The 27,915-nt window shown below is 36.9% G+C and overlaps 1 protein-coding gene across 2 annotated transcripts in view; it reads right to left on the bottom strand.

Annotated features, from left to right (window-relative positions):
* Window positions 1-27,915, bottom strand: part of SMC5 (structural maintenance of chromosomes 5) — a 96,078-nt gene that overhangs the window by 37,020 nt on the left and 31,143 nt on the right. For both annotated transcript variants that reach the window (XM_060610088.3, XM_060610089.3), the window contains exons 9-11: window positions 8,342-8,597; window positions 6,057-6,211; window positions 2,304-2,417 (exon numbers count right to left, since the gene is read on the bottom strand). In XM_060610088.3, coding sequence (XP_060466071.1) covers window positions 2,304-2,417; window positions 6,057-6,211; window positions 8,342-8,597 — 525 coding nt within the window. The remainder of the gene's footprint in view (window positions 1-2,303; window positions 2,418-6,056; window positions 6,212-8,341; window positions 8,598-27,915) is intronic.

Here is a 27,915-nt window from a genome sequence, read left to right as displayed (position 1 = left end):
AGAGAATCCTAAGCAGGCTCTGCACTGTCAGTGCAGAGCCTGATACAGGGCTTGAACTCATGAACCGCAAGATCATGACCTGAGCAGAAACCAAGAGTCAGAGGCTTAACTGACCGAGCCACTCAGGTGCCCCTTTAATGGTACTTACAAGAATTTTTTAGTGTGAAAGTGATTATTACACTTCCATGTTTTTAAACAAAGAGTTTATCAGTGAAAATAGTGAAAGAGATATGCTCTAACAGATAAGCAGTAATACTAAAACTCATTCAGACACAGGAAGAATGGAACAGGCATTTCCCAAATCCTTTTTATGATTCCAGCATAATCCTGACACCAACACCTGACAAAAACAATATCCCTCATGAATACATATGCAAAAAGCCTCTACAAAATATTAGTACACCGAATCCATTAATGTAAGAATAGTACACCTGACCAAGTAGAGTTTATCCCAGAAATTCTAGATGTAACATTCAAAACTCAATCTAATTATATCAATGGACTAAAGTACAAAAGCCCTATGACCATCCCAGCAGATACAGAAAAATATGATAAAAAATTCTCAGCAAACTAGAAATAGAAGGAAACTTCCTTAACCTGATAAAGGGTGTCTATGATAGATGTATAGCAGACATAATACTTATACACAGTATTGGAAATGGTACTCTAGTAGATATGAGTACAGGAGGCAGTTAAATACATTTCACAATTTAAAATACAAAGTCATACATGTATGAGGGAGTTCTGGTCCTGTTGAGGAGAAGTTATGGAAAGTTAATTATCACAGCACACACACAAAAATACAGGTCAAAGTTTTAGGAACCCACGTTACATTATCGATATGAGATTCAAATCCTTAGCACAGACGAAGCATTGAGTTTTTGACTCAAAAAAGGTATTCAGTGTAGGCTAAGCTGGTCATTTCCAACAGAAAGCATCTAATTACACCCGACGGAATGCCCTTTGCAGTGTGTCCTCCACTTGTAATCCAAATGCCCTACTTCTCACACTGGACCAAAAACTCACTGGTTAAGCTTAAAGAATTCTAAACTACACAAATGTCTAACTTCTGGGAGTCCATTCTATAATTTGATACATGCGACTTCTCATCCAGTTACCATATATTCCCATTCCCTGCCAACTCCCAAACCAGGAGGGCACTTCGATAAAAGCCAAAGAAAGTAAGGGATTCTTTCCAATCACTAGTGTACCACACAAATAGAGGACCACTGCAGCTGATTCAGGATCCTGTCCTCGCTCACACTTGTAGCGAAAGTTTAACCAAAACAAAATCTAAACATAATCTTTAGGGCTTTTAAAAGAAGCAGAAGGTGTATGTAAAAGGAAAGAAATCTTACCATAGCAAATAACAGCTAACAATATATGTTTTATAGAGAACCATAACACGGGTGGCTCAGGCAGTTAAGCATCTGACTTCGGCTCAGGTCATTTCACATCTTGCGAGTTCGAGCCCCATGTCAGGCTCTATGCTGACAGTTGGGAGCCTGGAGCCTGCTTCAGATTCTCTGTCTCCCCGTCTTTCTACCCCTCCCCTGCTTGCACTCTCTCTCTCTTTCAAAAATAAACACTAAAAAAATTACTTACAGATACCCATATATAATAAAAATATTTGCAAGCACTGTTCTAAATACTTTTCCATTTATTAATAGAATTAATCCTCACAACCATCTTGTAGATAATGGATCTGCATTTTACAGATGAGGAAATTATGGCATAAAACATACAGGAAACTTGACCAATTTAGTAGCAAAGCCAGAATTCAAATCTTGGCAACCTACCTGTATGTAGGTCTATGCTTCTAACTACTAAGTCATCCACATTGCCTTTTAGTGCCTTAGATTCTCAGTGGTGTTTCTGTAGCCAGATACAGAATTCTCATTCTTTTTGAAGAGGTTTTATTGAAAGCAACAACATATTGATTCCCACGCTCCCCGCCAAAGAAAAACCGAGTTCATTCCAATACATTTCCAAAAAGAATTTCTAAGGCCAAAGGCCCTTCATTACATTTTTTTCTCTTAAAAGAGTGTGACACAATTATTTTTATGAATTCCAAATAACTTCAAAACACGTTTCAGGTGGAATTATGGGCTGTTTTTTCTCTTGCAAAACAAATTCATTCCCCAGTAATGACACAGATTAAAAAAGAAATTAACAAAATTGAATGATTTTACACAAGAGTTACTGCTGGTATTAGTCACTATTTTTGTTGTAGTTTGAATTTAAAAACGTAAGCACTAGAGGGTAAGCACCAGATGAATCAAAGTATTATGATGGTTACTTGCCTCTTTGAGGAAAACCTCCATATCTTCTTGACTTTCAAATACAAAAGCTCTTAAGTCATTTGATGAAATATGATTTTCAATATATTTGGCATTTTTATTATCTTTCATATTGATCTAAACAAAATGAAAAGAAAATATAAGTTGATTTTCATGAAATCCAAACTGATTGCAAGAACATTAGTTTTACTTAGATGTATTTAATCAGATTAAATACTTCAGGGAAAAAAATGAAAAACACTTTGTACTGAGACAACATTTCAACACCTCTATAAGTTAGTACCCAGAAACATTCAATACATAGTAAAACAAAAGCCAACACTCGAATGAGTACCTGAAGCTTATCAATTTGATACTATTCAAGAAATAATGAAGTTCCTTTCTAGTCTACTCATTAAAAACCTCTGAAATAGGCTTAGATTGTAATCTAAGAGTATAAACATTTCTCCTCTATCCCCACACTTTTAGTATTTTTCTTCTTAATCTTCAAGAGGAATTCATACTATACACGGCAATAACCAATCAGTTCAAAAACACAATGAAAAAAAAAAAACTTGCTCTGAATGAATTTTAACAGTGTTTGCAAGAGAAATCCTAGGCTTGTACCACCAGAACAGAAACTTTAAGATTTATTTTTAAAATATTAACAAATCAGGCACTTCTGCATGTGACACTCAATGCTATGGAAAATACTAAGATTGGTCAAGAAAACAGATTGTTTCAAAAAGACTACGCTATTATTTTTTGCAGATGGTAAGTATGTTGAAAAGCAGAACACAAGATAAAGCTCTATAACAGAGATGCATAAAAAGTGCTATCTACGGAATTTTGGGAGCTGGGATAGATTACCTTCAGCAGATGGAAATCAGTGTACTTGAAAAAATAAAGATTTATGAAAGAAAAAGTATATGTACTATATATAAAATATAGCATACTAGTTAAGAGCTAAGTCTCTGGGGTCAGAGAGATGTTGCTTCAAATCAGGTACAACTTAAATTTCTGAAAATTTTAGTTTTTTACCAAAATGGGTATAGCAAAATAGTCTGTATCTCAGGAATAGAAGGATTAAGACAGAATAAAAAATTTAGTGCAATGCTTATCATGTAAATGTTGGCAAATATTAGTATTTTAAATTATAAAATATCAATTAGCATAAGAATGGGAAAACTGATAGACGAACAAAAAAATTAATACCATCACCAGGACATAGACACTATACCAAGTTAGTGTTTACTGTTTCACAATATTTTTTGGTACCAAATTACTTCATTAGAAGGAATGGTATAAATGAAAGAAAATTTAAGTGGGCGTTAGCTATAACTTTTAGAAAGTGTTAAAGTAACCCCAATATGACTGCTGGAAGTCACCTTTTTAAAATAGTTGTGGATAAGCCAGCCTAAGACTCAGCTCTCCTTATCACTCTCTCCTGTAACAGATGTCACATCTTTGGGCCTCCGTCTTGTGTGAGTTGGTTACATGGTCATTGATTTCTTTGAAGAATTTCACTTGTTCATTGAGACAGTGAGTATCAAAATTAAGTCACACAGGTGGGGGGTTATTTCTATCCCTGCCCAGTTGGGGCACTTCCAGGAGTGACTAAATCACACGTTTCTCCCCAGGTAGAATGCAAACTGCATTGCACTCATTCTGGCCTCATGACATCCTGAAGGAAGATTTCATCATGTTGTCACTAGCTTCTTTGGTAAAGAAGATACCTGGCTAAGTTCTTCAAGGCCACGTCTTTGCGACATAGTAAAGACACAGAGAGGTAGACAGAGGAGGCACAGCACTCCAAGGTGATGTGGTGGCTGATGGCAGACTTGTGTTTCAGCTCTTTAAAATGCACTCTTTTTCAGGGTGCCTGCGTGGCTCAGTCAGCTAAGTATCTGACTTCAGCTCAGGTCATGATCTCGGGGCTGGTGGGCTTGAGCCCCTCATTGGGCTCTGTACTGACAGCTCAGAAGCTGGAGCGTGCTTCAGATTCTATGTCTCCTCCCTCTCTCTCTCTGCCCCTCCCCAGTTCAAGCTCTGTCTTTCTCTCTCTCTCAAAAACAAGTAAACATTAAAAAAATAAAATCTTTCTATACATCCTATCTTATAACCTGCTTTATAATTCATTAATAAGTCATAAATGTCCTTTTATATCAAGAGACCTAGAACGACATTTTTAATGGCTGCATAGTATTCCATTCAATTGATGTACAGTAATTTGCATGACCAAACAACAGCTTTGGGAATTTCATTCTCTGTCCCACCACCATTACAGTATTATAAACACTGCTGTGAGGAACAGAACTATAAACAAATCTTTGCACACTTCTCCCATCGTAGATTGGAATGGTCAGAAATAACTCCTGGAAATGGACTGCTAGTTGACAACTTATAGGACTAAAATTTTAAGTTGATATATTGTTAACTTGCCTACCTTGATGACATTTCAACTAGATATTGGAGGGTTAGGTAAGTGTGTGTATCGAGATGGGGCTAGGGGAGCAACACAGTTGGAAGAAGGTGGTAGGAAAGGTGAAGGGTTATTTCAGAAAGGATAAAAAAAAGAAGGGTAGATCTTTTCATCGCAAAGATTCGAATGTAATTTGTAATGTAAATATATGCCTGCTAGTAATCCCTCTTGGTGACAGGCTACTGATAGGAGATGAAATGATAGAAGGATGGCAAATTTACTAACGTTGTGAATTATAATTTTGAGGTTGACATTTTAACGAAAATCTGTTGACAATTATTTGCATTATAATTTATTAAGGATCAAAATATTTTCTTATATTTTCTTTCAGTCCTTACCAGATTAATCAAAACAATAATGTCTGCATCCAAAATAGATATTCCCTTCTTGATCTGGCAAAAATACTCTAATAATACATACCTGAGCAAGAAGAGAATACAGTATTATGCATATTAATTTTGCTAACATAATCTAAGATATAAAAAACTACATGAAATGATTTTAAATAAAGGATAACACAAACACGAATTACAGAAAATAGAAGTTTTCATGAATCCTGCAAGGATCTATAGTGCATTCTTTTCTAAAGTTAAAAAAAAAAAAAAAAAATTACCCAGCAAAAACAATCCTTAAGTCATTTTGGTGTAAGTTTTACGTTCATATTATACCTAATATATCACTACCAAAGACTGTGGTGTTTACTTTCTTTTCCCTTTCCACGGCCAAAATTATTATTTTAAATATTTTAGATGGAAATTGTCCTAGCCATTCCATCTAAATTCCAATGAAGCCACACTTCATTAAATGATTTGCTAAATATAGCTTACCTTCTTCTTAATGACCCATGATCATCAAAAAGAGCTATCAAAGGTTTATGCTGATTTCATTCTCAGAATTCTCAGAATGCTAATATTTGTAGGTAATTCTCTCTCTCTTCTGTCTTCTATCAGTTCCCCCATATCAACATAGTTATTTACAATAGTTTCCAGCCCTTTGGTAGCATTTAATCTATTGCCTGCTATCTAACCTAAGAACAACAACAGCCAGAAGGAACTAGCTAACCAAACTAATTTTATAAGTGATTCCTGGTCAATAAGCTAAGTTTCCTACTTTTCCTATTGTTGGTCAAGGGCCCTTTAGAAAACTCAGGTATGGATTCAACAGCCTACCAACTGCCACAAGTCTGATAATAGAAAAGCATGTTGTTAATAAAACTAAGAATTCTTAAAACAACAAAAATCTATAACGATTGCAATAATAAAACAGATGCTACCAAGACAAACAAAATTTCTTACCGTGAGCATTATAGGTTCACAGACCCTTTGCTTAAATTTGTCCCGGTTATTTCTTAGCCATAAAACAGCATCATATGTGTCACGGTATCTCTGTCTCAGCTTATCTTCCTTTTGATTCATAAGATTGTCAAATCGTACAATATTATCACCCACGCCTAAAAAAGGAAAACAAAGTATATCTTTGAAAACCTGCATTAAATAATACAAAAGGGTATCTTAGATCTCAAAGTTAGCACCACTCAGCAAGTACCCAACACAGTGAGAAAGCAAAACCCTGGAGAAATTATTATCAAATTTCCAAACACTTGGGATAAAAAAATGATCTTTAAGCTATCAAAAACAAATAGGCCACATAAAGAAGATTAAGAAATCGCTATATTTCCTAACATGAGGTGATTGCAATAGGCCTTCAAACTTCGGAGAGAAAAATTATTTTCAACCTAGAGTCATATATACAACAAAACCAGGTTAAAAGGGGACCATGAAATGAAGGTGTTGTCATTAAATCCCAGATATCTGTAATTAAATTCCAAATATCTCTTCTTACAAGGTTACCCAAAGATGTATAATGGAACAATGCAAGAAAAAGACACGGAATAGTTTTATCCAATACAGACAAGGATCTGTGACAAATCCCAGATGGCAGACACATGGGAGGCTTTGAAAACAATCCATTTAGGTGGAAGGAGGGGGATGGGGGCTCCAGAACTCACAAGAATGCCTAATTGTTTTTGTTTTTTAAGTAGGCGGCACACCCAACATGGAGCTTGAACTCACAACCCTGAGATCAAGAGTCACTTGCTCTAAGCTAGCCAGGCACCTCAATTGTTTTTTAAGGAAACGCTACAGCAAATGTTTTTCTGTTTTTGTTTTTGTTTTTGAAGGAAAACTAAAACCTTTAAAAAAGCTATCAGGGTGCCTGGGTGCCTCAGTCAGTTAAACATAAGACTTTAGCTCAGGTCATGGTCTTGTGGATCACGAATTCAAGCCCCACATTGGTCTCTCTGCTGTTAGCGCATAACTGTGCATACATAGCCTGCTTCAGATCCTCTGTCTCCCTCTCTCTCTGATCCTCCCCTGCTTGCACTCCCTCTCAAAAATAAACATTTAAAAAAATAATAAAATAAAAAATATCAATAAAAGGAAATCAGATCAAAATGTACTACCTGGCTCTTCTGTGAATAAGTTTCACTGTTGTAGTAACAAGTAATACTTGATATTTCTAGCTTTTAGAATTAACCCATAAACAGAGCCCATAAAACTTGATATGGTGCTCAATAAAATGTTTTCAGCCTTGAAAGAAATTTCAAGAGACCAAATTAGAGAACTTAAGAGTGTCAGAAGGGTGAAAAGTAAACAGGATGAAAGTATCGGTATTTTTAGCTGACAAAGTATACACTCAAGCAATACTGACAACTGTTAAATGACAAAAGATTTAAAGATACTATAGTTAACCGATAATCAATGTTAAAGATTAGTAATTAGTATTAATACAATAATGCCACTTAAGGAATTACAATAGGGACAGGAGATGTTATGACCAGGAATCTAAATCCAAAGTACAAAACATCAAAAGATAATGTCTAAAGTTGATTCATCTAGCCAGGGCAAAACAAGAACATGATAAAAATATAAATGAAGGTCTATTAGAAAACACTGCCGAGGTAGTTAAACATGCTTTGTCCTGAGAGCAGGTCTGGAGGTTTGAAAGAGGTTGGGCCACACTTTTGTTCTAGTTTTTCTTTTTTTTTTTTTTTTTAACCACACACATCTCGTACTTTGATAAACAGACCAAGTTAGGGGTTTTTGTTCTTTTTTACTGATCTTAGTTGTATACACTGAGCAGATAGAATTTAAGACCTGTTTTATGTGACTCATGTTATAAATCTATTTTCATGGTCTACAGGAAAGAAAAGCAAAGATGATTTGGGACAGGTTTGAAGGGGCAAAGTTAATGGAAGGTTATGAAGACTAGAATGAAGAGCTTAAATCTGATCTGATAAACAATGGTGGAGGACTTTGTGAAGAAAATAAAGGAAAGCATTTTTGGAGAATTAAATCAACCACCATTATCTGACATAAGACAGTGGTTAGCCAGTGGCAAAGCACGGTATATAATACATCTAGGTAATTAAGGCATCAATTTGGAAAACCCAAGGGGAGATTCCTCAACAAAGGGATTTGAGCAGGTAAAGACCTGGTTCCAGGGGAAGAAGAAAGTCCATCAACAGAAACAGATCTCCATTTTATAAACATCTCTTCACACTAAGTTTAATAAAACTTACTCTTTTTCTCCTTCTCTAGGGTTTCCTTCTCTCCTCGCTTATCGATCACCTCGCCTTCACATAATGCCTTTTCATCTTGAATTCGTCTCAAATCATTTGTGATGGCATCAATTTGGGGCTGAAGATTCTCACAGTTTTCTGCGGTCTTCAGTTCATTTTGCAAATCTTCGATCATCTTCCGAGTGTTACTTATCCTCCTCTGGCGATCGTGTTCTTCATTCTGTTTTACTGTTAAAGCCTGCTGCAGTTCCTCAATCTAATAAAACAAAAGTAGGTTAGTACTGCTTTACAAGACTTTTATAGTAATACAGTCTTTAAAATGCAAACTATCTAAGTACACAGGTGTTTTCTTCACTAAAAGGTATTGTGTTGTGGGCTGTTATTCCTACCAGACCACCTGGGTTATCTTCATTTGTTCACTAATATATCCTACGTACCTAGAGCAAAGCTTAGCTTACAGTCAGCACTCATTAAATATGTGCTCAATGAACAAAATATTTATAAAGCCAATGAGCAGATTTCTAAATACAGACAGAAAGTCAATGCATACTACACACCAGAAGACTGAAATTAAAACAGCATTTATATGGTATATGACAGACTTTCAATTAAGCAGGAATACAAATGATTATGATTATGTAACCCTTAATTTTAAATTGAAATTAACTATTGTCTTTCAACAAAATTATTTACTACTATTACTTGAAATTAATATTTTGAGATTTTAATTGTCAATCTACATGTTTAGATTTGCTGACTTATATTCAGGGTAAATTATTAAAAAACAAAAACAAAAAATCATATCTGCTAGATTTTTATCAAAACCATATAAAGCCTACCTAGAGCTAAGATTTTTAAGACACACACACGTACATGTATACAACCTATTGTTTTTTTACAGAAACAGAATTTCATATTATAGTAATTAAGGTTAACATATCACATAATTTGTTAGCTTGCTTTCCTTCCAAGTCATATTTACTCCCTTACCTCCTCCCCATTATAAAAGTAGGAACATATTCATTATAGAAAATATAGAAAACAGAAACTTAATAAAAATCATCTATAATCTCAATGTCCTTAAACACTTCCATTTTAATACCTACTTATTTAAATCTTTCTATAGAACATACGTTTTATTAAATGACACCACTAAATATGTATTGAGAACAGTTTCTCATTTCTCCCATGTCCTTGGTAAAACAAAATTTTGGTTTCTGTGTAATGTTCATTGGATATAATATCTATGGATATTTTGTCCTATTCCCTATTGTTGGACATCTGGGTTGGTATCAACTTTTTCCTTTCTAAAAATTTAACTTTGTCACGATAACAAACTGAAATATGCCAAAATCACCTCTCCATACCAAACATGGAGAAGATGGAAATATATGAAAAAATTAAGAGACATATCTGTGCCTTAAAGTTCACAATGTCCAATAGGATTAAAAGAAGGAAGGAGACAAGAAGCCACACCGTTGGGCTGGAAATCCATGAAGTCCAAGGCAATGAGAATTAACAGGTACAGAATTAAGAATCACCAAATACATGAGGCAGTCCAGCTCCATGAAAAAGGGACAAGAAATTTAACAAAACCTTTGCACTCCCAGCAAAACAGACCCACCAAGCTACCAAAAATCACTGGACTACTAAAGAAATCTGTACCAAGAGGTCTTTGTCTGACGAAAAACTGGGAAGCAGCCCAATATCCCTGCCCTTCCAGCTAAGTTTTCTGAACTCTAATTCATGTGTCACTCTCATCCAAGAAACTTCCATGCTAATCCCATACTCATCATCTTCAATTTCCGTGAATGTTCTCTATTGTTCCAACTGACACTTGGCTATTCCTGAAAGACACTTCTAGAGCCCTCTCTAGACCTTCTCCTGCCATAATCCTTCAGACTGCTTCAGGACTCAGAGGTGGGGAGAGGGTGTTAATCCTCATGAATCCCCATTGTACTATTTCTTCCATTAACTGAGCCCCACTGGAATTCCCTTGAAGACCATGGTATCAGGCTTTACCACCCTTATCTCTGTTGCTGTGTTAACTACCTCCCTCAAAAAACCTTCATCACTCCATTCGTTGATGATTGTAGCTCCCCACTCACTGCTTTCCTATCATTATGCCCATCACATATATAGAAAATCAATCTTTGGTCCTTGTGTTCCTGGACTTCAACTTCAACCATCTTTTCCTAAACCCCTCTGCAGCTACCTTCTCCTATGGTTATACTTCAAATCATGTAAATCACCCAAAATCATCCACCTGAAAACCATTTCTACAATCCTGTTCTTCCAGTCCCCTTTACCTGCGTTTTATTCACTGTGGTATTATTCACACTATTCTTTGACCCCACAGAGTCCTGTAATGCAGTGACCCTACTATCTTTTCACAATCCATCATGTAAATCACCCAAAATCATCCACCTGAAAACCATTTCTACAATCCTGTTCTTCCAGTCCCCTTTACCTGCATTTTATTCACTGTGGTATTATTCACACTATTCTTTGACCCCACAGAGTCCTGTAATGCAGTGACCCTACTATCTTTTCACAATCCATCATCCCCTTCATTTCTTTTTTTAACCTCCTGAGGTTCCACAACCCAGTACAGGACCCACTGCAAAGACCTCTTGTTCCTCCACCATTCCTATGTCACATGAGCCACGAAAAAAAAGCATAGTCTCTATCAAACCTAACTACATACCTTCTGTCTATCTCTGTCCAAAAGGCTGAACTAATTGAAGAAACTCTCCAAAAAGGTGTCTCACTTTGAATTGATGGCCACAAAACTTAAATACAAACTCAAAACTACCAGACACACCTATCACATTTCTCTGATCAATGTGTGCTCATTCTCAAGTGACTTCACATCTTGTCTTCCACCTTCCTCAATCCTTTATTGCTGCAGGCCCTCTGCTCACTCAGCTGATGACCTTGTCTCACACTTCATTAACAGCATAGTTAAAATTCCTGCTTTAAAACCCATCACTGTATCTCCATCTATACTCACTCCATTTTATCTTGTACAAGGACAGTCCTTGTAGCTACCTACATCTAAAGGAGGCCATTTCAAGCAGTGTCTCTCTAATTACTTATGGTGAAGGACCATGTTTTAAAAATTCCAAGCCATCAAAAGTCAACTTTTATCAATGACAACTACAATAAATTACAATCATTTTGGAAAACATGTTGTTAATTCCTTCAAAAGTAAAATATATACCTATGATATTCTACTCTTAGGAAACTACCAAAGAAAAGTAAAGCATATATTTTATACAAAAACTTGCACAAGAATACTCATGGCAGCTTTACTGGTAATAGCCCCAAACCAGAAACAATCTTAATGTCCATCAATAGGTGAATAAATTGTGGTCTCAAGAAAAGTGAAAAAGTACATCAAACTAAACAAAAATAATAATACAAAGTATCAAAATTTGTGGACACATCTAAAGCAGTGACGAGAGGCAAGTTTATAGCATTAAGTCCATACACAAAAGTCTCAAATCAGTAATCTTGAGATTTCACCTCAAGAACCCGGAAAAACAGCAAAATAAACCCACATCAAGCAGAAAAGAGGAAATAATTAGGATATGAACAGACGTCAATATAATTAAAAAGAGAACAACAAAATCTATGAAGCAAAGAGCTGGTTCTTTGCAAAAACCAATAAAATTAATAAACTTCTAGCAAGATTGCCTTTCCTCCCCAAAAAGAAGACACAAATTACCAATATCAGAAATGAAATAGGAGTATGACTGTATCACTACAGGCATCAAAAGGATAGTAAAAAACTCTGCACAAATTTGACAACTTAGACACAACAGATCAATCCCTCAAAAAACACTAACTACCACAACTCATTAAATATGAAATAGATTATTTGAATAGCTCTTAATTAAATTTAATTCATAATTTTAACCCCCCTCCCTCCGCCAAAATCTTAAAGACCCAGATAGTGTCATTTGAGAATTATTCAGAATGTTTAAAGAATTAACACCAATTCTTCGGTCTCTTCTATAAAAAAAAAAAAAAAAAAACAGAAGAGGTGAAACACTTCCAAATTTATCTTATAAAGCTAGTTAGTATTCTGACACCAAAAACAGATGGTACAAAAAGAAAACTACAGAGCAATATCCCTCACAGACACAAAAATCCTTTAACTGTTAGTCAACAGAATTCAACAATTATAAAATTATATACCACAACCAAGAAGGATTTTCATGGATGTAAGGTTGATTTGATGATAAAAAAAAAAAAAAATCAAGGTCAAGGTAATGCAATGCTAAAGGTGAACATGAACACTATCATATCAACAAATGCCAAAAAAAAAAAAAAAGCCCTTAACAAAATCCAACACTCAATGATAAACACCCCCAGAAACATAGGAATAGAGTGAAAATTACCAAACTTGATTAAAAAAATCTATAAAAAAACCCTACAGTAACAATACACTTAATGATAAAAAACAAACTGCTTTCCTCTTAAGATCACGAATGAGGTAAGGATGTCCACTCTTGCCGTTCTTATTCAACACAGTGCGGGAAGTTCTAGCCAGTGCAGTAAGGCAAGAAAGGAATTAAAAGGCATACAAATCAGAAAAAACAAAACAAAACAAAAAAAAAAAAAAACTGTCTCCATGTGTAGATGACATGATTGCCTATGCAGAAAATCCCAGGGACTCTATTTTTTAAAAACAGAAAGGGAAAGAAAAAAATACTTAGGTGTAATCTCACAAAACACAGAGAACTTGCATGATGAAAACTACACAGTGGTCACTGAAGAAATAAAAGATCTAAATAGATGGAGACATACCATGTTGAAAGACTGGAAGACCCAATAAAGTAAAGGTTTCAATTCTCCCCAAACTGATATACACGTTTAATGCAATTCCTATTAAAATCCCAGCAACATTTTTTTATAGATACAGAAAAGATTTCGAAATCACCAGGAATGGCAAAATCAAACTGAAAATCCTCTCCTCCAAAAAAGCAATGAAAGCACTGACAAATGTTGTCAAAATTAACTTTTTTGAAATTCTGGAATTTAATCAAAGGCTTATAATAACCTGGAGACTGTTTATTCAAGAAAAATGCCTGAATCTTGGTAAAAACAGCAAGATGTATGGGATTAAAAAAAAAATTTTTTTAATGTTTATTTTGAGAAAGCGAGAAAGAGAGAGAGAGGGAAACACAGAATCCGAAGCAGGCCCCAGGCCTCGAGTTGTCAGCGCAGAGCCCGGTGTGGGGCTCCAACTCACAAACCCTGAGATCATGACCTGAGCTGAAGTCGGACACTTACCCGACTGAGCCACCCAGGTGCCCCAAGATGTGTGGGATTTTAAACATGTCCTATTCCCTTCCAGTTCGCTGGCAGCCCTGAAAATCAACTGCCCACAATCACAGTGAAATCAAATCAGCTACTTAATGGCCACTGTAGAGGTCAGAACAAGGTTAGAAAGTTTTCAAGCTCTCATTCTCAGATAAGTGCCATTATCTGATCCATCGGCACTTACTCCAAAACCTTACTTGCAAAGGTTGTCTTTTTTTGATGTGACTCCACCACAGCGGGAAGTCTTTCCCCTGAAGGCATTTGTCAAAGACAATCAGTGGCCAGTGTTTTAACACCACAGTTGTTTCCTGACGAATAACAGTTGTGGCAAAGCTAACCAAAAAAACTTAAAAAGCTGGAGAGGACACCCATAGCAGACTCTGGAAGCGCCTGAGAATCTAGAAGGCTATATGAGTAGGACAGTGCGCATGCCTAGGATGGTACACATTCTCCAGAAAGACTGGAGGAGATCCTAAGCTCTCACAGAGGCTCTGTGCACACAAAGAATGTCTCACCTTGAGGCTATGTGCAAGTAGGAAGTGAAACCCAAAACAGAGCTGTAAACTAGCACTGGATATTAACCAAAGTTTGCAACAACCCAGGGAGCATTTACTGAATCTTGGTGGAAAGTAAAAACACTGCCCTGCTATGTGTTGAAGGTGTGACCCAACATGCATGAAGAGACACTCAATCAACAAAGACTGGGAGACAGAGTGGTTGCAATCATTTAAGGAAATATCTGCCCAGTATGCTAACTCAGCACAGACTTCCGTTGTCATGTACAACAAAAACTACAAATTTCAAAGCATCAGTTAGGAAAGTAACTAAAGCAACAGCAACAAAAACATCATCAACAAACAGCAACAAAAGCCTGGGGAGGGAAGGACAAATGATTTCAGTTGCCACATCATGCTATTTAAACTGCCAGTTTCAACAAAAACAAAATATAGGTCATACACCAGAAAATTAGCAGTCAATAGAAAATATCCCCGAGGAAGTCCAGAAATAGACTTACAAAGTAAAGACTTTACAACAACTATTTTAAAAATGTTTTCAGTGAACTAAAGAAAACCATGTCTAGATTACTAAAGACAAGCAAATAATGTCTCAATGAATAGAGGATTAATAGAGGAATCAAGTATAAAAAAGAGCCAACTAGAAACTGTGGAGTTGAAAAGTACAATAACTGAAATAAAAAAATCACTAGTGGAGCTAAAAGCAGATCTGAATAAGCAAAACAAAGGGAAACTGAACATCAGTCACTTGAGATTATCCAGTTTGATGAAAAGAAAACAAATGAATAAAATGTGTATCAAAGTGTACCATCATGTAGATCGAAATACGCAGAATAGGAATCTCAGGAGAGAACAAAAACAGGCAGAATGACTACCTGAGGAAATTAAAAACCCCAAACTTCCCAACTTTGATCTAAAACATTAATCTGCATATCCAAAAAGCTAAATAACTTCCCAGTAGGATAAAGTGAAAAACATCATTGTTAACTGCTAAAAGACAAAACGTTGAAAGCAAGATAAAAGTAACTCATCAAGTACAAGGGATCCCCAAGAAGATTAACAGCTGACTCCTTCCTCATCAGAAACCAAGGAGGCTAGAGGGCAACAGGATGTCATATTCAAAGCGCTGGGAGGAAAAAAAAACAAGAATTCTGTATCCAGTAAAACTATCCTTCAGAAACAAAGAATAATTTAAGACATTGCTAGATAAATGGGAACCGGGATAATTCATCACTAGCACACCTGCCCTACAAGAAATCCTAAAGTCAGTCTTTCATGCCAAGATGAAAGGACAGTAGACAGTAACTTGAATCTATACAAAGAAACAAAGAGCACCAGTAAAGGTAACTACATAATTAATATACAAAATAGTTAAAATGTATCTGTTGTTTGTAACTTTTTTTCTCTTTTCTGATTTAAAAGATAAATCAGTCCTGGTACTGATAAAAAAGATACAGTTGGTCTTACTCCCTAGTTCCTGGTTTGGAGTTCTTAACATCCTTGAAATTGCCTGAGTGGCAGGAGTATCTTTTGTTATTGATACTGAGCACGTCTGAACATGCTTGATTTTATGCCAATAAGATGATTCTTGGAAGGGCCCCGAGATCGCTTCAGAATGGGGACTGGTTGTCCGAAGAATCAACCACAAGATCAGAGGGCTGGAACTTTCAGCCCCATGCCCTGACCTCCTGGAGGAGAAAAGAACTGGAGATGGAGTTCATTTACCAATGGCCAATAATTTATTCAATTATGCCTACATAATAAAACGTCAGTAAAAAATCATAATAAAATGTCAATAAAAACGACAAAGTTCTGGAGCTTCTGGGTTGGTGAAGAGGTCAATATGCCGGGAAGACAAAGCACCTAGTAGAGGTGAACGAAAGCTCTGAACACCCCACCCCCATATCTTGTCCTACGCATCTCTTCCATCTGGCTGTTACTGAGTTGTATCCTTTATAATCAACCAGCAGTTGTTAGGGCACCTTGGTTGGTTCAACTGATACAGCATGAGACTCCTGATCTCAGGGTTTTGAGTTCAAGTCCCACACTGGGTGTAGAGATTAATTAAAAATTTAAAATTCTTGGGGCACCAGGGTGGCTCAAACAGTTAAGCGTCCGACTTCAGCTCAGGTCACGATCTCACGGTTCAAGAGTTTGAGCCCACGTCAGGCTCTGTACTGACAGCTTGGAGCCTGGAACCTGCTTCGGATTCTGTCTCCCTCTCGGCCCCTCCCTGGCTCACTCGCTCGGTCTCTCTTCCTCTCTAAGTAAATAAACATTTAAAAAATTTTTTTAATTAAAAAATAAAAATTAAAAAATTTTTTAAAAATTAAAAAAAACCCAAAAAATAAAAAAAAAACCCAAAAAACAAAAAAATGGGAATTGTTAGGTGTAACATTTTCCTGGGCTCTGTGAGTCACTGTAATGAATGTAGAACCTAAAGGGGGACCGTGGGAATCCCTGCACTTGTAGTCAAGTCCAGCAGAAGTGCAGGTATCAATAACAAAAGATACTCCTGTCACTCAGGCAATTTCAAGGATGTTAAGAACTCCAAACCAGGAACTAGGGAGTAAGACCAACTGTATCTTTTTTATCAGTACCAGGACTGATTTATCTTTTATCTTGCCCTGGGTCCTGGGTCCTTGAGACTAATATATGAAGCAAAGGCTGTCCTATGGGACCAAGCCCTTAGCTTATAGAGTCTAATTCCAGGTAGTTAGCATCCAAACTGAATTGAATGTAGGACACGGCTGGTGTCAGAGAATCAAACATCATTACAAAAACAAAACTGCATGAAGAAATAATTATAAACTGTGCTAACAGACTTATACTAATTAAAGTACAATTTGTAGGACAGTAACAGCACAAAGGAGGGAGAATGGAATGGAGCTATATATAGGGGCAAAGTTTTGCACACTACTGAAATTAAGTTGGTATTAATATAAATTAGATTACTATAAATTAAGATACTGTTATCCTAAAGGCAGCCACAAAGAAAATAGCTCAAAAAATACATGGTAAAGAAGGGAATTTAAATGGTACAACAGAAAATGCTTATTAACATAAAGTAGTAATGGAGAACTAGAGGAACAAAAAAGTCCTAAAATACACTGGAAACAAATTAGCAAAAATGCTGCCTTGCCAGTAATTACATCAAATGGATTAAACACTCCCAATTAAAGGCAGGAAGAGGCAAAATGGATACAGAAGATGGCTAGGTAGGAGGATCTTGAGCTCATTTTGTCCCAAAGACACATCAAGGTAACAGTAACATCTATGAAACTAACCCTGAAAGCAATCTGAAAGACTAGCAAAACACATCTTCCATAGTCAACTGAAAAGAGGAGGCCACAGAGAAAATGATGGGAAGGGGACACCTGGGTGGCTTAGTTGGCTAAGCGTCCAACTTTGGCTCAGGTCATGATCTCACAGTTCATGTAGTTTGAGCCCTCTCGTTGGGCTCTCTGCTGTCAGCATGGAGCCCGCTTCAGATCCTCTGTCTCCCTGGCTCTCTGCCCCTCCCCCACTCGTGTGCATTTGCAAGTTCTCTCTCTCTCTCTCAAAAATCAACAAACATTAAAGGAAAAAAAAAAAAAGAGAGGAAGGGCAGAGACACTTCTGGGAAGTAAAGCCCTGGAGGGAGTAACCACAAATGGCAAGGACCCTACAAGCACAGAGAAGTGAGAGGATCAGACTCCACACCAGCCAATCCTGGCACTGGGAAGACGGTAACATGTGGTAACTGGGAAGATGGTAAAAATCAGCAGAATTTGGGGCGCCTGGGTGGCTCAGTCGGTTACGCGTCCGACTTTGGCTCATGATCAAACAGTTCGTGGGTTTGAGCCCCACGTTGGACTCTGCGCTGACAGCTCAGAGCCTAGAGCCTGCGTCTGATTCTGTCTCCCTCTCTTTCTGCCCCTCTCCAATTTGCGTGTGTGTAAAAAAAAAAAAAAAATCAGCAGAATTTAACTCTGAAAGAGCCAGAGGGCAAGAGGAAATTCAGCCTGTGCCCTTAAAGAGCCAGCATAACAAAAAAAACTCTGCTCAAGACAGTACAGAAGCAGCAGTTTGAGAAGTACCTGGGGTGTAAGACAAGGGAATTTACTGACCAATCTTAGAATGTGTACCGAAGGGGCAGGGATCTTCAGGAGATCTCTGGAGGAACAAAAGTGCTGGCGATGCCGCAGATGACGCTGCCCTTCCATTCCCTCCGTTTAGGTAGCTTGTCTGCCGGCACTAACACTCCATCTACCTTGCTAGCATCACATGCTCTGCCCAAGCAGTCTCCTGGGGCCAGCCCACCCAAACCACTGCTCCTGAAAGGGCGGGCCTACGCCGGCCGACTCCATCTTGTTCTGTGTTCTCCACCTTGAGTGACTATGTCCCCGACATGACCCCTTTTCTGGGAAAATCACAGAAACCTCAGACTGCGCCTCCTCCCCTTGAGTAACCTCCCGCTCACCCGTTCAAACTTTCTGATCAAAACACGCCCAGCGACCTGCGTAACAGGACTCCGACCCTTCCCCAGCCAATCGGCTGAGGCCACAGCCATTACCTCACCAACTGCCCCTAGACCCCTATAAAACCTTTGTGCTTTTGAAACTCGCTCTCTCTCCCTGGTATCTCACCGCTGCCTCGGTGCAGGTAGGGGATTGAGCTCGAGCTAGCTCGAATAAAGGTTCTTTTGCTTTTGCATCGGACTCGGCTCCCTGGTGGTCTTTGGGGATCACGAATTCTGGGCATAACACTCCTAACCCACCATATGCTGCGGACAGCCCCAGCAGTTAGTGGTGCCACTCCAAAGTGACTCCTGCCCTGGGGGGACATAACCCCACACACCTGCACATCCGCAGTTCCAGAAGCCCAGACTCTTAGCTGGCTGTGCAGGGAGCCAGTTATGGCCTTTGCCGCTCCTGCAAGTATGGAATCGAGGCTAACTGCAGACAACTAGGCTGCCGGCAAGTCCTGCCCACCAGCAAGCCTGAGGCAACCTCAGGCCTCAGGGCAGGGACCAAACCCCGCCTAGTGCACCCACACCAAATATTTGGGGTCACTGCAGCCAGCAAGGCCAGAGGTGAGAGAGGCTCAGTCACAAGAGCAGGGCATACACAGCCCACACAGAGGGCACTCCTGGAACACCAAATTCTGGAGACCAGTGGGCGATTACGCTATAGGGTACCACAGGACCACCTTCTACACAAGGCCATGACTTTCAAGACTAGGAGATGTAGCTGACCTACTTAATACATAGAAACAAAAGACAAAATGAGATAGTGGTATGTCCCAAATGAAAGAACAAGACAAAATTCACAAAGCTAAATGCAAAGGAGATAAACAACATGCCTAATAAAGAATTTAGGGGCACCTGGGTGACTCAGCTGGTTAAATGTCAGACTCTAGGTTTTTTTGGCTCAGGTCTCATGGTTCATGAGATCGAGCCAGGCACTGGGCTCTGCACCGACAGCATGGAGTCTACTTAGGATTCTCTCTCTCCCTCTCTCTCTGCCCCTCCCCTGCTCATGTCTTTCTTTCTCTCTCTCAAAATAAATAACTTAAAAAAAAAAACAACCCTCAAAACAAAGGTAACAAAAATTGGGACTTCAGAAAACAGATGATCTCAATGAGAACTTCAACAAAGAAAATATGACAGAGTAGAAGAATTTAATAACTAAAATAAAAAATATACTAAAGGAATCAACAGATTAGAGGATGTTATCAATGATCTGGTAGGGTAATGGAAAGCAATCAAGCTGAATATCAAAAAGAAAAAATAATATATAAATGCGGCTAGGTTAAGGGAACTCAGCAACATCATTAAGCATAATAACATTCACATTATAGGGATCCCAGAAAGAGAAGAGAGAGTAGGGCGGCTGGGTGGCTCAGTCGGTTGGGTGTCTGATTTTGGCTCAGGTCATCATCTTGTGTTCTGTGGGTTTGAGACCCACGTGGGCTCTGTGCTGACAGCTCGGAGCCTGAAGCCTGCTTCAGATTTTGTGTCTCCCTCTCTCTCTGCCCCTCCCTCACTTATGCTCAGTCTCTGTCTCTCTCTCAAAAATAAGTAAACATTAAAAAGAGAGAGAGAGAGAGAAGAGAAGAGAGAAAAAAGGGGGCAGAAAACTTATTTTAAAAAATACCAGCTAAAAAATTTCCTAATCTGGGGAAGGAAAAACATCCAAGTCTAGGAACCACTGACAGCCCCTAACAAGATAAATCCCAGGAGGACCACACCAAGATACATAATAATTAAAATGCCAAAAAGTAATGATAAAGAGAAAATTTTTAGAGGAGCAAGAGAAAAGTTAAATACAAGAGAAACCTCCTAAGGCTATCAGGTGATTTTTCAGCAGAAACTCTGCCTGCCAAAAGGGAGAGTCAGTGATATATTCAAAGTGCCGATAAGAAAAAACTCACAACCAAGAATACTCTACCCAGCAAAGTTATCATTTAGAATAGGAGGAGAGAGAAAAGAGTTTTTCACACAAACAAAAGTTAATAGAGTTCTCACTAAACTTAACAGGAGCTCTTTAAGTTGTGAGAAAAGGCCATAACTAGAAGAAAATGATGAAACGAAAAAAGTCTCATAGGTAAAAGCAAACATCTACTAAAAGGTAGATTAATCACTTATAAAGTCAGTATGGAAGTTAAAATATAAAAGTAGTAAAATCAATTACACTTACAAAAATTAGTCAAGGGATACCCAAATAAAAAGATGTAAAGTACAGTATCATATACATAAAATGTGAAAGGGGGAGCAAAAATGTAGTGATTTTACAATGTGTCTGAATTTAAGGAACCACTAACTTAAAATAGACTGCTACACACATATGATGCTATATATGAACTCAGTGGTATCCACAAATCAAAAACCTAAAATAGATACACAAAAGGGGCGCCTGGGTGGCTCAGTCGGTTAAGCGGCCGACTTTGGCTCAGGTCATGATCTCACGGTCCGTGAGTTCGAGCCCCACATCGGGCTCTGTGCTGACAGCTCAGAGCCTGGAGCCTGTTTCAGATTCTGTGTCTCCCTCTCTCTGACCCTCCCCTGTTCATGCTCTGTCTCTCTCTGTCTCAAAAATAAATAAAACGTTAAAAAAATTTTTTTTAAATAAAAAATAAAATAGATACACAAAAAAACACAGAAAGGAATACAAGCATAACACTAAAGAAAAATTTCAACCAAAATATAAGAGCAAGAGAAGAAATGAACAGAACTACAAAAAGAACCAGAAAACAATATAAACAAAACAATAAGTACATACCTGTCAATAATTACTTCAAATGTAAATGGATTAAGCACTCCAGTCAAAAGACAAAGGATGACTAAATGGATTTTAAAAAAAAAAATACCCATGTATATGCTGCTTTTAAGAGACTCACCTCAGACATCAAGACACCTACAGACCAAAGTGAAGGGATGGAAAAAGATATTCCATGCAAATAAAGCAGAACAACAAAAAGCAAGGGTCGCAGTGTGTGTATCAGACAAAACAGACATTAAAACAAATACTAAAGCAAGAGACAAAGAACTACAGCACTACACACTGATAAAGAGATCAGTCCAGCAAGAAGATATAACAACTGTAAATAACTACGTAACCAACAAAGGAGCAACTAAATACATAAAGTAAAGATTAACAGACAAAGTGAGAAATTAATAGTAGAGGACTTTAACACCTCATCGATGGATAAGATCATCCAGACCAAAAAAAAAAAAAAAAAAAAAAAATCAACCAAGAAACAGTAGCTTTGATCAACACTTAGATTAGATGGATCTAACAGATACATACAATACATTCCATCCGAAAACAGAATACACATTCTTTTCAAGTGCACACAGAACATTCTCCAGAATAGATCACATTGGGCCACAAAGTCTCAATAATTAAGAAGACTGAAATCATATCATATCAAGCACCTTTTCTGATTACAATGGTATAAAGTTAGAAATCAATTACAAGAAAAATCTGGAAAGAACATAAGCACATGGAAGCTAAACAAAATGTTACTTAACAATGAACGGGTCAACCAAGAAATCAAGGAAATAAAAAAATACACAGAGGCAAAAGAAAATGAAAACACAATGGGCCAAAATCTTTGGGACGCAGTAAAAGCAGTTCTAAGAGGGAATTTCATAGTGATTCAGGGCCTATCTCCACAAGGAAATCTCAAACAACCTAACCTTACACTGCAAGAAGCTAGAAAAAGAACAAAGCAAACCCAAAGCTAGTAAAAGGAAGAAAATAATAAAGATGAAAGTAGAAACAAATGAAATATAGAAAGATAAAAAAAGATAAAAGAAACCAAGACCTGGTTCTTTGAAAAGATTAAACAAAATCGATAAACCTTTAGCTGAACGCATCAAGAAAAAAAAAAGGGAGGACTCAAACAAAATCTCAAGTGAAGGAAAAGAAATAATGGACACCACAGAAATATAAATAAGAAAATATTATGAAAAATTGTAGGCCAACAAATAGGACAACCTAGGAGGAATGGATAAATCCCTAGAAACCTATAACTTCCTAAAATCAGGAAGAAACAGAAAATTCAAACAGACCAAACACTAGTAATGAAATTGAATCACTACTCAAAAATCTCTCAGCAAACAAGGCCAGGACCAGATGGCTTCACAGGTGAAATCTACTACACATTTAAAGAGTTAATACCTATTCTCAAACTATTCCAAAAATTGGAACAGAAAATAAAACTTCCAAATTCATTCTATGAGGCCAGCATTTCGCTAATACCAAAACCAAAGATACTACCAACCAACCAACCAACCAACCAACCAAAAAACTACAGGCCAGTATCTGATGAATACAGATGCAAAATCCTCAACAAAGTACAGTATTAGCAATCCAAATTCGACAGCACATTAAAAGGATCATTCACCATGACCAAGTAGAAGTTATTCCATGGACGCAAGGTGGTTCGATATTCGCAAATCAATGTGATACTCTGGTATAAAAATCCTATCACCATCTCAATATATGCAGAAAAACACATGTGACAAAATACAACATCCATTCATGTTTAAAGAGAAACATAACATAATAAAGACTATCTATGAAAAACCCATATCTAACATCACACTCGATGAAGAACTGAAAGCTTTTCCTTTAAGATCAAGAACAAGAAAAGAACATCCACTATCACCACTTTTATTCAACATAATACTGGAAGTTGTAGCTGCAACAACCAAACAAGAAAAATAAAAGACATCCAAACTGGTAAAAGAAGTAAAAATTGTCACTATCTGCAGATGGCGTGACACTAACATACAGAAAACTCTAACGCCTCCACCAAAAAACTGTTAGAACTGATAAGTGAATTCAGTAAAGACGCAGAATACAAAATTAATATAAAGAAATCTGTTGCATTTCCATACACTATTAATATAAGGGCAAAAAGAGAAATTAAGAAAATGATCCTATTTATAACTGCACCCCCAAAATATAAAATACCGAGGAATAAATTTAACCAAGGAGGTGAAAGACATACACTCTGAAAACTATAACACACTGATAAAAGAAACCAAAGGTGACACAAATGAAAGACAGACCATGCTCATGGAATGGAAGAATTAGTATCATTAAATTGTTCTGTTGTCCAAAACAATCTACAGATTCAATGCAATCCCTATGAAAATACCAAGAGCATTTTTTCACAGAATTAGAATAATCCTAAACTTTGGATGGAAACATAAAAGATCTTGAATAGCCAAAGAAAATTTGAAAGAAAGCAAAGCTGGAAGTATCTCAATCCCAAATTTTAGGATATACTACAAAGCTATAGTGATCAAAACAGTACGGTACCAGTCCAAAAAAACAGGCACACTGATCAGTGGAACAGAACACAGAGCCTGGAAATAAACCCACACCCATATAGTCAATCTACAACAAAGGAGGAAAGAATATACAATGAAGACAAGACAGTCTTTTCAATAAATGCTGTTGATAAAACTCAACAGCTACGTGTAAAAGAATGAAACTGGGCTGCTTCCTTACACCATACACAAAAATTAACTAAAATGGATTAAATTTCCTAAATATAAGACCTGAAACCATAAAACTCCTAGAAGACAGCATAGGCAGTAATTTTTTTGACATTGTCCTCAGCAAGGTATTTATGGCTATGTCTCCTCAGGCAAGGGAAAACAAAAGCAAAAATAAATATTGGGCCTACTGGTATACCAAATACAACTACTAGTATACCAAAATGAAAAGCTTTTGCACAGTGAAGGAAACTATCATCAAAACAAAAAGGCAATCTAGTGAACAAAAAGATGTTTGCATGCAATACAAGGTTAATACCCAATCTGATAAGAAGTTAATATCCAATATATAAAGATCTTATGCAACTCAACACCAAAAAAAAACTACAAAAAAACCAACCAACCTGATTAACACATGGGCAGAGAACCTGAACAGACATTTTCCCAAAGCAGACATACAGATGGCCAAAAGATAAATAAAAAGGTGCTCAACATCTCTCATCATTGGGGAAATGCAAATCAAAACCACAATGAGTGAACACTTAGCACCAGTCAGAAAGGTTAGTATCAAAAAGGCAATTAACAAGCGTTGGCAAGGATGTAACCATTGTGTTCTGCTGGTAGGAATATAAAATGGTGCCGACGATTTGTCACTGTGGACAACAGTATACAGGTTCCCTGAAAACTTAAAAATAAAAAACAGAAATGCTGTAAGACCCAGTAATTCCACTACCCAAAGAAAACGAAAACACCAGTTTGAAAATATATATGCACCCCTACGTTTACCGTAGCATTATTTACAACAGGCAAAATATGGAAGCAACCTAAGTGTCCATCCGTAAATGAATGGATAAAGAACGAACACACACACACACACACACACACACACACACACACACACACACACCAGAATATTACTTAGCCATAAAAAAGAATGAGATCTTTCCATTTGCAACAACATAAATGGACTTAGAGGCATTATGCTAAGTGAAATAAGTCAAAGACAAATGCCATATGATTTCACTTATATATGGAATTTAAAAAACACACAAATGAACAAAGACTCTTAAGTACAAAAAACAAACTGGTGGTTGCCAAAAGGGAGTGAGTGGGGTGATGGGTGAAGTAAAGGGGATTAAGGAGATAAAAACCTCCAGTTATAAAATAAACCACAGAGATGAAAAGAACATAAGGAAACAGTCAATAATATTGGAATAACATCATATGATGATAGGTGATGACTACACTTATGATAAGCAAGAAGTAATATACAGAACTGTTGAATCAGTATGTGGTACACCTGAAACCAGCATAACACTGTATGTTAATATTTATTTCAATTAGACAAAGGAAAAGGCGTGATCCACCAGAAATACATTTTAATTTTTTTTTCAACATTTATTTTTGAGGGAGAGAGAAAGAGAGACAGAGAGAGAGAGACAGAGTGTGAGCAGGGGAGGGGCAGAGAGAAAGGGAGACACAGAATCCAAAGCAGGCTCCAGGCTCCGAGCTGTTAGCACAGAGCCCAACGTGGGGCTCAAACCCACGAACAGTAATATCATGACCTGAGCCGAAGTTGGATGCTTAACCGACTAAGCCACCCAGGTGCCCTAGGAAACACATTTTAGATTTGAAGACACAAATAGGTTTAAAGTAAAAGGATGAAACTTTCTATAGTCAAACAGAACTCTTCATTTCCCCCCTCTTTGCAATCCTCATTTCAGTACAAGGAACAACTATCCATCCAATTGTGAAGTGAAAATGTTAGATGTGATCCTTGATTCCTCCACAATTCAATCCTTCTATCTACTCCCTCAGCAAATTTTGTGGTTCAGTTTTCTAAATTAGCTTGTCAATTGCTACCACGTGAGGGGAAGCCACCGTTCTCATGTGCCTAGCCTACCTCGGCAGCCTCATAACTGAACCCTCTACTTTTTTGTCCCACATGATCCATTCTCCATAAGGCAATCCTGGATGTTATTAAAAAATATATGAAATACTGTTTCTCTCTGGCTTAAAAACCTCCAACACCCTCTGAGTTTCTCACAGCATTTAGAATCAAATTTAATTTCCCTTCTTTTTTCTTCAAGGGCCTATCTCTCATATCTGCTGTTTCTCAGGAACAATACTGGACCTCGTGGGACACACAGGAAAGATTGTCAAAGTGTTAAGAAAAAACAATTTAGAATTTAGAATTTGATTCATCAATATTAATATTCTAGAATGAGTGCAAAAGATGTAGTTTCCAACACATTAGGCCTCAGAAAGTTCATCACCCAAAGCGTATCTCTAAAACACCCACAGAAAATATCCAGCAAGAAAAAAAACAACAAAAAAACCACCTCCTAAGAGGCAGAAGGATGATATAAGTACTATGATCGAAAAAGCCAATAAAACATATTAAGTCTAAATAACCACAGATGGTAAAAAATAACATTTTAAATAACTGACAAGTAAAATTTCTGAGTACAGACATGGAGTGGAGGAAGAGAAAGTATCTTAATTAAATGGAAGAATACAAATGCTGATAACTATGAAAAACATGTTATTTAAACTTTGAGAGTAATCAGTAGAATAGGCTTAGAATATATAACTTTAGGGGAAAAATGGAGTAAGAAAACCTTTATCAACAGCAACAGAAAGTAGGAAGGGAAGCAGGAGAAATCAAACAAAAAGCATAGTAAGTAGAAAACAACAGTAAATGGAACTGGTTCAACTCCCTTACTGTATGAAAAAGTGTCAACACACGAAATTAACAAAAACTACAAAACAAAACCCAGTATATACTACTCATACCAGATCAAATAAATCAAAACATGATGCAGAAGTAACAAAACACCATAGTTTTAAAATCTAGGAAGCAAAAACTAATATAATTTTGAGGCAAAATAGACATATCTACACTCACAGAAAGTATTTCACTTTAAAAATGGATAAATCAGGTAGGTAAGAAAGTATGTAGAACATCTGCATAATATAAGCATGGTAAACCTGTTCTAACACATATGTAAGTATATTCATACATATATATAAATATATATACACACACACATATAAAACTCCACACCTAAAGACTGAATACACATTCTTTTTGAATATATATATAGAACATGTATAAAACCAAATATACAAGTCCAAACAGATCTCAAAATATCTACAATTAAGTCGACATTTATTAACCATCAAGGAACAGAATTAGAATTCTACATTAAGGTTTTGAAATTACATATTCATAGACATTAAAACAGTACGAACTCCTATATAACCTTAAATGAATGAAAATATTAAACTGAAAATATAAAATCTTAAAGGGAAAAGCAAGAAATGCACTTATCAACACATAGGAGATACAACCAAGTGATAACGAGAAAAGTATTTATACCCTAAAATGTTATTTATTAAAAGTTAATAAAAGTTAAAAATGAAATAACTTATAAAAATGACAAGCCCTAACAAATACATTAGGGAAAAAAAAGACAATATTGGTCCAAGGAGTGTTAAACTATTTAAGAAGTCAGCATAACACTGAAAAACCAGTTAAGGATGAAACAAAAGAAAATTTTAGGCCAATCTGACATGGTGCGAAAAATCCTAAATACAAGATTTTCTAGTTGAATCCAGCAATATATTAAAATACCAAGTAAGATGTGTGACAGAAACATAAGGGATGGTTTAATTACACAACTTATCAACCTGTATTCCTGTTCAGGGTTTTAAAGATGAAATCTTTATGC

Source organism: Panthera onca, chromosome D4 (assembly GCF_046562875.1).
Source record: "Panthera onca isolate mPanOnc1 chromosome D4, mPanOnc1 haplotype 2, whole genome shotgun sequence".
In the NCBI taxonomy this organism is placed as follows: Eukaryota; Metazoa; Chordata; class Mammalia; order Carnivora; family Felidae; genus Panthera; species Panthera onca.
The sequence above is the reverse complement of the archived record's forward strand: the minus strand, read 5'-3'. Positions and strand labels throughout refer to the sequence as shown.